The 15,285-nt window shown below is 34.4% G+C and overlaps 1 protein-coding gene across 1 annotated transcript in view; it reads right to left on the bottom strand.

Moving 5' to 3' along the window:
* IARS2 (isoleucyl-tRNA synthetase 2, mitochondrial) overlaps positions 1 to 15,285 on the bottom strand; it is a 77,016-nt gene that overhangs the window by 17,624 nt on the left and 44,107 nt on the right. The window contains exons 11-14 of the mRNA XM_081254467.1: positions 14,531 to 14,682; positions 12,278 to 12,438; positions 2,474 to 2,576; positions 1,752 to 1,845 (exon numbers count right to left, since the gene is read on the bottom strand). Of these exons, the coding sequence (XP_081110593.1) occupies positions 1,752 to 1,845; positions 2,474 to 2,576; positions 12,278 to 12,438; positions 14,531 to 14,682 (510 nt within the window). The remainder of the gene's footprint in view (positions 1 to 1,751; positions 1,846 to 2,473; positions 2,577 to 12,277; positions 12,439 to 14,530; positions 14,683 to 15,285) is intronic.

Raw genomic sequence — 15,285 nt, 5'->3', positions numbered from 1 at the left:
GTTTAAATGGCAAAATGATTTTCTTTCTTTGAATTAATTAGCTATATATGACATGGAAGGAAAAAATGATTTATGGATTAGGTGCATTTTTACTACTAATTTCGTTTGATAAACTATTTCTGTCACTGTCAAATATCTGGTTAAGAACAAACTTGAAATAGTATGACTAAACTCTATCTGTACCACCGACAGCAGCACAGATAGGTTTTAATGACAATTTTCACACAGTTTAACAGTCAATGGCTCCAGGTATAATTTGCACTTGCTGCACTTGGTAACATAAAACCACTTTAGAAATTAAAAAGCAACAATGCCAGTAGCAGCAATTCTCACCAAGGCTGAGGCAGCTAATGAACTTTGAAATATACTTTATAAGCACTATTTCACATATGGCATATTTATTCTATTTTGAAATTCAGGATGCTGCCCCAAATGTGGCAGGAGGTAACTCTTTTTCCTGTTTATAACATAACACTATTTAACCTACCTACCTACCTTCTGTAGTGTTATCTGCTGACATTTTCAATATAATTTAGGAAAACAAAGTACCTAAACTGGCAATATTTTCTCTTGAGTACGGTGGGAGAAACATATGAAATAATAATTCTGAAAATTACTGCATACAATAAAAATTATATTAATATGTTAACATATTAGATCATTATGAATTTTTATGTACAGTTTAGCTATAATACAGAGTAAGCATGAATTTCTGTGCATTTTGCTTTTCAAATTTCCTACGCTGAAAGAAAGGCCCAATTAGAGCATTCCTAGCCATTTACCTGCTAGGGATCATATTGCTGTCCTCTCAGGAATGAGGCCTACTACCAGAAGTACAGCCCAGGTAAAACTTGACCACGATCCCTCTTCGTCCCTTTAACAATGGTAAGCTGAACAGGCAAGCTGTTTTCCCACATTCCTTTGCTCCAGAAAGCAAACAGGATCTCCTGGGTAAAAGCCAGCACGCAGCAGCAATGTGAGGACCTATCTGATGCAGCATTGCTTCCCTGGCACGTCATCCTGGTCTTTAACCTCACAGTGGGGAGCAGCTCTATTTCATTTCACTTCTAGCTTCTCACTGAGTATCCTTGAAGGTATCTTCTCACATCTAAACACGTCCTCTGTGTGCCTGCTCCTATCCCTTCTAATTCCTGCCCAATCTCGCCTCCCTTTTTATGCACGGAGTCAAAAGCCTCCCCTAACTGTGAGGAAGTAGAAATTAGTCAGCTGTCTGCATAGACAGGGGTAAAGCTGTGAGAAGGTAATAGAGTACAGACGAATGAGAACCGGAAAGCAGGGTAACCGACTTCTAGCCTGACACTAAGCTATGTAACCATCACCTAATTGGACCCTACTCCAATCTCATCTCCTCTTCTGAAAAATGATTGGGTCAGGCTATTTCAGTGATTTCCAAACTTTGTTTTACAGAACTGAGTGCCTTGGGGTCAAGGAGAATGAGCTGACAGAGAGGAGGAAGAAAATTCCCATTTTTATTATCTTATGTATTGTGGTTCCATATAAAAATTTCAATTGGAAAAAAAAAGTTTAGAAAGCATTGGATTAAATGATTTTTAATCATTTTTTAAAAATGATTAAAAGATCCAATAGCTCTTCCAGATCTAAAATTATATTATAGCAGATATACTTCCAAATAAAGCATAAAAAAGAGTTTTGATTATAGATTTCTTCTGATAGCATTTATTTATTTTCAAAACTGCTTGATTGGTATTTAATCTACTATTTTAAATTACCTGGAAGAACATAAGACCATGAAGTTCCACTGTCAAACCAGATGTCCAAAATATCCTGACCAGGCACATACTCCAAAGCATCAGGACCACCAACCTAGTAAGATAATGTAAAAACATTTTAATTACACAGCCATCACAACATTTACAATTAATACCCAGAAAGGTCTTAAGAAAATGAAATACTTACAACCATTAAATTCACATTCTAAAATGAAATTCAGACATTTTTAAGTATTTTGCAATTAGGTACAACTGCTTCATTTGCATGTAAAAGTGATTGTGGCCACTTAACTACACATTTACTAATGGAAATATAAACTTTTTATTTCTTGAAATAATCTTCCAATTTGGATTTTTCAATATGTGATGCCATAGTTAACTCGAATTCATGTCCTACAAAGTCCTGATACACCAGCGTTAGGCACTGTTTTCTCACAGTCACAAGTGCCTCTCTCTGCTCAGCCAACAAACCAGTTAAAATCAATCTTGGCCCTCAGTGAGACAGCAAATATCCCTCACACTCTACTGCTGCACTATATACCCAGCTTCTCTAGCTAAATAAAAATGTCTGCTCTCAAACTGCACCAGCTCCTCATTTACAATGAATCAACTCATGAACTTGACATGAGAACATAACTACTTTTTAACTCCCAGGGAATCTCGTGTTGTCATTAAATCATGCAATACCTAACAAAGGCTGTTAAATACGAATAGAAATTTACCTGAGATAAGACTTCTTTTGGAAGAAGTTGCTCCGGGGGAAGAGTCCACCAGATATCACTGCCGTGTTCTTCCACTAGTTTAGTAATATGCTCAATAGTTTGGCTATTTTAGGGGGAACAAAGTACAACTGTTCACTTAATTATTGTGATTAAATTTAAGAAACAGTAGTATTTTTTCCCTATCTGCAGGATATTTATCTCAATATGCAGGGTATCTTTTCCTATCTTTCCCCCCAAATTTAGTGGTATTATCTTCAGTTACTTGCTTACTTAGTTCCTGCTGTCATCTTAAATTCAATAAAATAAAATAAAATTGATCATATGGAGCCCTTAAAAGAAAAAAAAAAAAAGACTTCTCCTGATATCCCTATTTCAGTTACTGATTTCCCTGTTGCTATCAATCTATTTTCTATCCAAGTACCTATATTCAAAACCTGCTAATTATCTACCTCCTCCAATTTCTGCTCAAATTAAGCCAACACATTCTGTCAGTTTCTACCTTGAAATATTACTCAAATTTATTCTTTGAGTAAATAAAAGAATATTAGTCCAACCTCACTGCGTCAATACTAGATTGATGCAATGGTCTGACTTTTCCCCTATGCTCATTCTTCTACATGACACATGAAATTTAATTTATATGACACATCTCTGAGAGAGCTGCATTCCTAAAACTGCTTTTATCACACCAATCCCCTCTCAAAGACTTGCAGTGCCCAGTCACTGCTTACAGGACTGAGTCCAAATACATCTGCGTAAGAGGCAATACTGTACCAGAGCACAGATTTTGATATCTGATATTTGATAACAGATATCCAGGCTTATATCTTGACTCTGCTACTTTTTATATATATGACCACACACAAGTACTAAAACTTCTCTAAGTCTTGGTTGTCCCTTCTGTTAAGAATACTACTACAATTTTTGTTCAAAAAATATTTGAGTACCTCCAATGTTTTGGACGCTGTTCTAGGCATTGAAGATACAGCAGTTAACAAGGCAGATAAGATTCCCACTGTAGCGGAACTTGCATTTTAATGATCCTAGATACTTTTGTCAGAATGACTGCAAACTAAATGAGATGATCCAGTAAAATTTAACACATGCCTAACACACAACAGAAAGCCAATAAATGCACATCATATGAGTACTGAAATTGATCATTATCTTTGGGAAGATAAAATACACAGTTATAAATTATCTGAAAATTAAACTCAGGGAAAATCTTATACTAAATTTTCTCACAGGAATAATATACTTTTAAGTTATTATCACAGCGTTATTGACATTACAACTTCCTCTAGTTGCTTTCCACTGAAGTCACAGAATATATTGGTCAAGAACATGGACCCCATGTGGAGAGAAGGGAACCCTCCTACATTGTTGATGGGAATGTAAATTGGTGCAGCTACTATGGAAAACAGTTTGGAGGTTCCTCAAAAAACTAAAAGTAGAGTTGCTATATGATCCTGTAATCTACTACTGGGCATATATCCACAGAAAACTATAATTCGAAAAGTGACAGATGAATGGATTAAGATGTGGTACATATACCAATGGAATATTACTCAGCCATAAAAAAGAACAAAATAATGCCATTTGCAGCAACATGGATGGACCTAGAGATTATCATACTAAGTGAAGTAAGTCAGAGAAAGGCTAATACCACATGATACCACTTATATGTGGAACCTAAAATATGACACAAATGAATTTACCTATGAAACAGAAACACACTCATAGAGAACAGACTTGTGGTTGCCAAAGGGGAGAGGGGGGATGGATTAGGAGTTTGGGATTAGCAGGTGCAAACTATTACATATAGAATGGATAATAACCAACAAGGTCCTACTGTATAGCACAGGGAACTATATTCAATACCTTGTGATAAACCATAATGGAAAAGAATATGAAAAAGAATTCAGTGTGATACACTGAATCACTCTGCTGTTCAGGAGAAATTAACACAACATTGTAAATCAACTATATTTCAATAAAATAAATTAAAAAAAAAAACCATGGACCCCAGAGCCAGACAGCTTTCATTTAATTCCTGGCTCTATAACTTACTAGCTATGTGACCCTAGGCAAAGCACTCAACGTTTCTGTACCTTGGTTTGTAAAAATGCATCTAATACCAGTATCATTAATAGAGCTATTATGGATATGAATTGACCTTATATGTAAAATGCCTAGAACAGTGTCTGGCACATATTAATAGGTATTATATAAGCATTAGCTATTATTTAAACTGATTCTTTTGGGGTTTTTTTGGCCTTGCTGCGCAGCATGTAGGATCTTAGTTCCCCGACCAGAGATCAAATCTGTGTGCCCTGCATTGGGAGCACAGAGTCTTAACCACTGGACTGCCAGGGAAGTCCCATAAACTGATTCTTTGAAGTCAGGAAACTTAAGACAGTTAATTTTGTTAACCAGTTACCAAAACACATATCCATATTAATATTTAAAGTACGTATACTAAAGCCAACTTTTCAATTATCCTCTTTTCTACCACACTCCATTAATGCAAGTAACTAAAAATGTAGGTCTATGAGAGTCGATGGAAATGGAAGAGGAGAGGATAGGAAAAAGTTCTACGTTCTTAATCTGGATCTGCTTCTTAGTAATCATGACTGAACCTCTCTGGGTCTGATAATTCAGATAAAATGAAGTGTTTATGAAAAATTGCTGTGGGAAGCAAAACTCAAATGGGCATTATAAATTAAATATGCTCTACAAACTGATATCCAGGATACCGAAGTTGATTATACTACGAAGGACAGAATGAACAAGTATAATGCTACCACGTCTATTCTGAAGAAATTATGAAGAATACGAATGTTTAAATGGGCACAAGTCCATATTTCTAATACAGTCACACATTTCAGATGGACTTTAACAATAAAGATAAACTTTTGTGACATGAGACCATAAAACCTTTGTGCGATAACAACATAGTTATATGACAATATTTAGTTACATATTACTATTTTAAGAGTTTGCACAGAACATTTTATCAGTTAAGAAAATATGAATATACTATAATAGAAAATCTGAATAAACCTAATGCTATTACTCTTAGAACTAAAAAAAAGAGAGATACTAGCAAAGCACATTTACACACATATATCATACCAATTATGAAATTTTCATTAAAAAAAGATTGTAAATATGAGTGTCATTTTCATTTTGCCCTTTTTTTTTGGCCGCTTCATGCGGCATGTGGGATCTTAGTACCCTGACCAGGGACTGAACCCATGCCCCCTGCATTGGAAGCTCAGAGTCTTAACCACTGGACTGCCAGGGAAGTTCCCTCATTCTGCCTTTCTATCTTTACAATGTTATCATTAGATTGTAATTTTCAGTAAACAGTAAAATAAACCAGTGAAGCACCTTTAAATGTGTTGGAAATAAACAGATAAAAAAAATACAAACATAAAGGAAAATCATTCAAATTTCATATTAATTTAGAAAATAAGGTAGAGATGTTAGGATTAATATTATTATTAATCAAAATGAAAGCATTTATGTGTATACCACAAATTATATATACACATTTATGTGTATACTTTTAAAAGGACTTTACAAGCACTCTCTAATTGGATTCATAGAAAAACATATTTATAGCTAAACTGACAGATAAACTGTTCTGTGCCTTGGGGTTCCTTAAATCATGAGCCTAATAAGCAAGTAACACAATTAAAAGCCAGGCCTCGAAACTGTCTCTCCTAAATCATGGCTCGATTCTGCGTTTACTTCTCCATTCAGCCTTTCTAACTCATTTATGAAGACAAACACTGTATCTGTGAACTCACACTCCCCTTCTCTGGGGTTTGCTAAGCAAAGGCAAAAAGACTCTTACTACCCTTGTGTAATGAAAGCGTGAACCAGAGCCCAAGTCAGGGCGGCAGGGAGTCTCAGGAGATTAGTGTGCTGACAGAGAGGGCACCAAGTCCAAAGAGCAGAGGCTATCTGCGACTTATTAGATACTGACAGGAATACATCATGTTTTTTTCCTGAGCTTCAGTTTCTATGAACATTCGGAAAAGCTGGGAGAAGAAAGGCTATGTGAAAAATTTTATTCTTAAAAAAGTCCTAAAACTGTAGTCAGTAACCGTAACAACTGTAGATGATACTTACATATCCCTTTCAGAACGCCTGATTCAACTCTAATGAAACTAAGTTCTTTTTTATATCGCTAAATAGCAGAAAAATTCAATGAAGTTTCAGAATTATACTTTAAGTATTACTTAACTATATTCAAGTATCTTAGAGAGTCTGTAACTAAAAATACCCAACAGCAAAGAAAGATTCCAATTTTGCAGCTGGCATGCTATTAAGGCAACTATAAAATGCTACCAAGTTTAGTCAACCAGCTCTAGTCTAACTAAAGTTGAAGTTTTAATTGCTACATTTTCTTATAAAGATATAGGTTGTTCACTTAGATATACAATATAATATTTCAATATGAGAAGAAATTTAATCTTGTATTATATAAACCTTATTTGCAAATATACTTTTTAACTGATAAAGGCCTCTTATTTCTGTGAGGAGGAAAGTTTTGTTTTGTTTTTTTTAGTTTACCTAATAATACTTACTAAAAACTGCACAACCATACAATGTTATCTACACCAATGAAAACAATCCTGTAGTAGCTTTTAAAAATCTAGTTTCAAAAAGGCTGTCATAAATAAAACTACACACTACTAAAAATATGACTCATTATTTTTGTGTCCCTTCTGACATGTACAGATGAATTTGGACCCCCCAAAAATGTTTTTTCCAGTGTATCGAAAAGAAATATGAAACATTTTAAAGAGGGGAGAGAAGCAGCTCTGCTTCATTAATAGACCAATTCCTACTAATACTTAGAGCAAGACTTGCTTCCTTTCTATCATGAAATATAAAAATATGATGTACTAAATGTACTTTAATGGGCATTATCTTCTGTAACTTAATTCTATTTTGAGATCTTAGACAACTATATTACTTAAGTTTTTAAAAACAGGAAAATAAAGACAACTCTGAGTTAGAGTATAAAAACTGAATAAAATTTATGACAAATAAGAATGCAGATTTCAAAGACAAAAACATTCTCACAATCCAAACAAATCAAAATTTAAGTGCACAGAATTGGTATCACTAACTGAAAACTTTCTTCTGACTTATACCCTGGTGGTCTGAGTGATGCTAAAAATATTGTGGCAGAGTTTTAAAAACAAAATTTGCAATAAAAATAAACAAACACATATAACCTCCAAACTTGAGGTAACTATAGTAGCTTGCAAAATAAAGATAAATTTAACATTCAAACAAAATCTGAAAGGATAATTTCGATAAAAAACACAAGTAAATGCTGCACAAGTGCTCAAAAGATACTCATTATAGCACTAGCAAAAACTCAGAAACAGCCAAATGTCAGGATGGGCTACATTTATTTGATTTTCATACACAAGGAACTAGGCAACCATTAAGAGCTAAGCTACCATTTTTAATGGCTACCTATTCAATCTTCCAGAATTGACTTTAATTATTTCTTCTTTTTCATATCATTACGTTTCTTTATAAACAATTGTATTAGACATCCTTACATATATATATATATATATATATATATATATATATATATATCTTTGTACAAGAGATGTTAGTCCTTTAGTTTCCTTCGGATAAATACTTAAAAGTGTAATTTTTTATTACAAAACTGAGATGGTGATTTTAAAAGTTTTAAGACAATTTTATGGGCACTTCTAGTGATACTAAATATTCTTCCAAAAAACACAAGAAGTAGTCAAAATTTGTCTTTTGAAATGTAAGAATTCCCCTCTTTGTTAATAATACCCTATACTTAACACAAACACACAGTTAACTTATAACCTAAAGATCGTATAAATTAGTCGATAAAAGTGGGTGAAACCACTTATCACTAAATAATCTCTATGCTTCCACCTTAATGCTGCATTTCATAAAGCAGTTAAGTCCATCATAAAACTTTGTACTTTACACAACAGCCTTATCTAAACACACGCATTATGTGTCCCTTCTTAGGTTTCAATCCATGAAAATCCGCTAGGTAGTACCAGCCACTATAACACCAACCAATCATTCTAAACTTCGCTATCAACTGGGCTGAAGCTTATTTAACGTGTTACCGGAAATTAAACAGCATTAAGATTGCTAGGTAATGAACAAACTGTTGCTGTCATTTCATTTTCCTGTATTTTGTCTTTATAAAAGCAAAAATATTAAGGACTATAATATACGTTTCTTCTGCAAGTTACTGGAATAAGAATGAGGTAAGAGGCTAAATGTTTCATATTTATTTACTAAGTTTAATTCTAGAACACAATGAAATTTGGGGGAGCTCTATTTTTAATTTAATTCTATACTTATGTTTTGAAGATGACAGGAAACAATTTTGGAGAAATTTTTATTTGATGAACATTATCAAACTTTTTCACCAAAAAGTCCTTATTATTAACATGAGCAAAAATTTGAGGTAGCCAAAGCTAACACCCAAACTTGAAATTCCTTGCCTGCTTCTAGTGAATTTCTCACAATTTACAGAATTCGGGGGCTAAGTTTCCTAAATGCATGTTAACTATTGCATTAATACTCTTAAATTGATTAAATGGTCTGAAATGAAAGAAATTTAACTAACAATCTCTTTTCCTTCCTAGGTGGCAAATGTTTCTACATTTTATCTTTTTTATGCTAAAAGTATTTGTCTTTATTAATTAGTAATAGATTTCCACCTAAATTATAAAGGCATTATATTATAGATTAAGAAAAATGATCAATGATGTTAAAGTCAAAAATGGAATTATTTCTTGAGAAGATACAAATATAAAGTGCAAATGAGAACATTAATTCAAATCGAAATTAAACATCAGAGTTTCAAATCTACCAATCTCTCAGCTTATTCAGAACATGAATAAATCAAGATTTTCTTCTGTGAAACTAGTATCCTTAAGAGAGAATTTATAGACTTTCATCAAGAAAAGCAGAAGGGGGCTTCCCTGGTGGCGCAGTGGTTGAGAGTCCGCCTGCCGATGCAGGGGACATGGGTTCGTGCCTCGGTCCGGGAGGATCCCACATGCCGCGGAGCGGCTGGGCCCGTGAGCCACGGCCGCTGAGCCTGTGCGTCCGGAGACTATGCTCCGCAACGGGAGAGGCCACAACGGTGAGAGGCCCACATACCACAAAAAAAAAAAAAAAAAAAGAAAGAAAAGCAGAAGGAACCTTCTGATCTGCTTAATGGGGTCATCAACTGTAACAGCAACTCCATGTGGACTGTGCACCAATTTCCAGTGGAGATGCTGTTACTTTTGATGGCTACCAACTCACTTCAATGTAGAGGGCGTATTCAAGAAGGACAAAAAAAATTATGGTCACTTGATTCTCATTTGATTAAGGAGGAAAAAAAAGACAGCCTTTCATGCAGTCTTTAAAAATTGACAAGTAATTAAGAATTAACATCCATTTTAAAAAATTAACTGTTATGTCACTTAAAGGACCAAAAATGGAAGAGGATTAGAGACATTATTCAGAAATGGTGTACAGGAAAATGACCTATGAATTGACAGACAGTATGGTTGTTTGTCTGTCATTTCTGTAGGCCAATATTCTGTATATCTCTGTGACTTCAGAATCAGAAATCAAATACACCATGCAAGCAACACAACGGCAGAAGAACAGAAAAGAATCTGTTACATACCATGTAAATGTATTGACTGTAAATAAAACATAAATGATACCTAAGAAAATCTGCTTGTGTTTTTCTGACAAAGCTCACATTTATTTCACCTAGGTCACTGACCAATCAATCTATGTACCGTTTTATTGTAGTGATTAAATAATGGTCAAATAAACCAGCTTGCTCTACTTACTAATACGTACATTGGTCCACTTGAATGACTTCAAGGAAACACCCTAAAAATCCTGCTCTCTAAATATGGAAAAGAATGAGGAACAATGGCCGTGTCTTATAAAGGTTTCCTTAAAAGAAAACTCTTCAGTGTGGAATTTTAAGCAATTCTTGTGTAAACTTATCTCAACTTTAATTCTCAGTAGGGGAAATAAGATATTAGTTTTTATGTGATCAAGCTCTAAATTTTAAGAACAACATATGCAACAGTATTTAGGCCAAAGAGTCTTAGCTCCAAGTTGTAATAATATTGCAATAGCCTTAAAATCACTTCCTGGTCTCTAACCTCTACTTTCTTTTCCTAAAACATACCGTGACTCTTCATGCCTACTTAAAAGTTTAAATTCCTTAGCCTGGTATTCAAGACTCACTTCAATTTGCCCCAATCAATCTTTCTTAGGTGTTTATCTTTCTGTTCGCCTCACACAACCTGCAGCTCCATTATGGTTCCGGCATACATGCTATATTTTCCCCACTCTGGGTCCTCAGCTCCTAATCCCACTACTTTCCCTCATTTCCTACCTAATCCTCCAGGCCCTACTCAAATGCCATATCCTTTATAACTGAAGCAAATGAGCTGTTTTAGGGTTCAATATTTGTTCAAGGCAGAGCCTTTAGTTCTTCCCTCTGAACCATGTTGCCATAAGGTGTCAGATTACCCATGAAGCAGTGATACAAAGAACATTTCGAAGTGAAAAGGAACCTTCACACCAAGGATACTAAGAACTACCTAATATTGGCTAAAGGTAATTAAAAACAACAACAACACTGTAGTCAACAATTTAAAAAAACCCTAAAATGTATATATTCACAAAAGTACCACCTAAAGAAATACTAATAATGTTGACAATGAAAAGCAGAACCTTTTTACAAAAATGATGATGAACCCCAAGGTAGGACATTCAACGCTGTCATCTCTCCATTACTTGAATTCTCCATTACTTGCTGGCCTCCATGCCCTCAAAACCCTCACTGAATCCTCAACTGACGAAATGTGAAAATACTTACCAAAACGCAAACTCTTTGCTCATGTTCTAGAATAACTTAGTAAAACATCCAAAACAAAATTACTTCAAAAAATGATAACCCAGGATGTATTCACAAAAGAAATGATTAATATTCCTCTTTCCACATCTGTTAATAACAGCAACAATCCTGAGAGCCACCTTAATTTACTAGAAGATAAACTAGCTAGATTATCACCTCATCAAGAGCAGGGACCATAACAGTCTTGTTTACTGCCTCAAAAAAGGGTCTAGTATATGATTAGGGAAAACAATCTTCTTTTTACTGTATAAGCTTTTCTACTCTGAATTGTTCACTAGGTTCACGTATTATCTTTCCAAATTAAAAAAAAAATTAAGGAAAAGAGAAATAACTAGGAATGTAATCATCACTAGAGTTAATTATGTGCAATCAACTATATTATAGTTTCTTAAATTTTAAATTACCTATACAATGACCTAATGCCATTTCTACTCAGAGGGAGAGTAGACTCAGAGTGAAAGACTGACACTAATTCCTGAAGAAAAATCACATACTGGGCTCCACCACTGAACACTGCTTATCTCTGGGCTCCTGACACCTTACCCCAGCACAGGGCACAGTCAGGGATAATGAATTCTCATAGGAAAATATTCACAGTCTTTGCTTCTACATATCAATACTGAAAAAATAATCTAGTGTTTGCTAAAATTTCATCCATCTGAAAGGATCTTTCTGAAATTTATATTTTACTCCCCTCAAAAAAGATAGCTATTTTCGAATATTTTATTTAACATACATATATCAAGAGTTTTCAATAGTCCACTATTTTTCCATTTTTGAAGAAAATACAACTCACTTTAAAATGTTAAAAATTTTAGAAAGAGTTCTACCTGTTGATCAAGAATTCATCTTTTGTCTTATGATGAAACACAGGAATTGGAACACCCCAAACTCTTTGCCTTGATATACACCAATATGGCCGCCTGTCCATCATTTCAACCATGGCATTCAGTGCTGATCCAGGAATAAATTTCACTTTTTTTAACAATTCCTGCAATTGATTCACAAATCAAGTCCAGTGAGAGAAAGCAGAACAAATTTTCTAGAACTGCCACTATTTATCCTAATACAGTTCTTTATTTTAGAGGTTTATAGTCATTTACGTGCCCCCTCCCCCGACCAAAAAGAAACTAATCTAAAAAAACCATAGATTTCAGAGCAAATGAGACAATGCTAAAATAGGACCACAAGTGATCTAATAAATAACATCCAGAGCAGACTTCACCTTTGGAGGATGTGACAAGAAATTTTATACTAATTTCCAGGCACCCTGGATCAAAACTGGTAATAACAGGTTTAGTAGAAGTATTATACTTTATTAAACTACAGTTAAAATCAATTCAAACTTGATTTCAATAATTCTTTTTTAAATGTTTAAGAAATAAGGTACTATCTTAGGTGTACAAACAAGGAATGCAATATAACCTAATTTTACATAGTATGGTTTACAACATAGAAAACACTTTCTCAAAATGAGTTACTTCCTATTTACTGGCTGTCTCTCAAGAACTCTCCTTCCCTCCACCTCCCGCCCAAAAAAGTTGTAAACTACTAGCATTTGCTTTCATTTGTTAATTACCAAGAAAAGAATTGTATAGCAAAAATGTTTAAAAATATCCGTAAGTGAAAATATAACTTCATTTTAAAAAGTCTCAAAGAAAGTCTCTCTACCCATCAATAAAAGCATTTTTACATTTTTAGAGCATGTCTAAACAGTTTCCTCGTTTACCTGAACCACCAGAAATCCCCTCCCCCAAAGCCCTTTGTAGTACCACCTACTGGTAGAATGGCAACATTCGCAATTTATTTTGATTAAAAATTGAAACGTGATACTGACTTGATATTTGATTTTGTTAAGGAATAACTATTATTTTTTAAGGTGGTAAAAATGGCATTAAAATTATGTTTTAATTTTAAATGTCAGATATACATGATGAAATATTTATGGAAAACATAATGCCTAAAAGTTGCTTTAAAATACTCCAATGGGTAGGAAGTGTAGATAATGGATAGGGATGCAGATAAAAATAAAATTGGCAAAAAGGTGATTATTGTTGAAGTTGGGTGATGGAAACATGGCAGTACATTATTCTTTCTATTTCTGCGAGGAACAACTGAAAATTTTCTATAAAGAAGTTTAAAAAAAAATTTGGCTTCAGCGTATTGCATAAGCATCAGACTCAGATGTTCTGCAACAAAAATCTATGCAGAGCTGAAAGTTACAAATTATAACATTTACAGGTAAGAAAAACAGCCTTCACAGAAATGTAAAAAGCAGAACAAAACAAAGAAACGGTCCATAGCACAGTTATCCACTCTACATGAATGTACAAAGTGTAAATTGCTTGCATAGCTTTGGCATGGACCCCAAATTGCCAGGTCAACAAATGAACCAACTAATAATTGCAATGTTACATGCAAGCTGTAAAGCAAAATATCTGTATACTCAGCCTGGTTACCAAATATATATTTGAGCTCTTTCATTTAATAGAATCAAGTTGTTCACGAGATACACACACACAGATAGATACATACATGTATTGAATGAAAGAGCTCAAATATATATTAATATTTAAAATGCCAGTTATAAAATATTTGTTAACTCAAAAGAAATAGCTTTTCAAATGAACTTCAATTTCAATTTTAAGGAAGCAAAGAGTTTTAAAAGAGTTTTAAAAGAGTTTTGCTGAATGCCTATTATGTGCCAGACACTGTTCTGGGAACTTTTATTCACTTATCTTGTGAGGTAGGCATTATTATCACTTTTATATAGATGAGGAAACTGAGGTTCTGAGAGGTTAAACAATTTGCTGAACTCAAGTCCTAATTCTATGCTATTTTCACTACACTGGGTAGGAAATTAGAGCAAGTTAAACTCTTTAAGCATGATTTTCCACATGTGTATAATGAAGGGATGGAAACCCAAGGTCCTTCCAGATCTAAAATTCTACAAGTTTATATGAAACCAAATAATAATAGCATTAATCCCTTCTACTCCCAAAACCCTACCCCAACCTCACATGTAAACCTTTCGTACTGAGGGAATGATAAACCCAGCCCTTACAGTAGGATGCCTTTTATACCTTGGCTGTAGTCTTAATATCCGTGATATTTACAAACCACTGCTTGCTGGCACGAATAACTACTGGTTTCTTAGTCCTCCAGTCATAGGGATAGCTGTGTACCAATTGTTCCTCTTTCAACAAATTCTTTGCAGCCTGAAGCATCTTTATAACTTAAAAAACAATAACAATGTACATTATACACAATTAAAAAACACTATGAAAATCCTAATAACTCTCTAAACTCCCAGGGAGTACTAAATCTGGGCCAACAGGTGACAGGAAGAGTAGCCATCTACCAGGTAGCAAAGGCATAATCTGGGAATCTCCGGGCAAAAAAAGCAGACACTGTAAAACCTTAATCAGACTCCAAATTATGCCATTCCCATGGCTCTTCTTTTCAAAGATGACAGAATACATCTAGAATTCTCCATCTCAAATTCAGAGTCACAATCTTTCATACTATGAATCTTAAAATGGTCTCCAGGTAATCCAGAAGAAACCAGGTATACTGGGTTGAATTCTGTCCCCCAAAGTCCTGGCCCCTAGTATCCTAGTACTCGTGAATGTGACCTCATTTGGAAATAGGATCTTTGTAGATGTAATCTGCAATTAAGATGAGGTCACACTGGATTAGAGTGGGCCTTAATTCCAATGCCCGGTGTCCTTCTAAGAAGAAAGGATACACAGAGACACACAGAGCAAAGAAGAACATGTTACAATAGAGGCAGACTGGAGTGATACAGCTATAAACCAAAGAATGCCAAGCATTACCA

This window comes from Mesoplodon bidens (genome assembly GCF_964165515.1).
Source record: "Mesoplodon bidens genome assembly, chromosome: 2".
Lineage (NCBI taxonomy): Eukaryota > Metazoa > Chordata > Mammalia > Artiodactyla > Ziphiidae > Mesoplodon > Mesoplodon bidens.
Note: the sequence above shows the minus strand (reverse complement) of the source record. Positions and strands in the feature narration are given on the sequence as shown.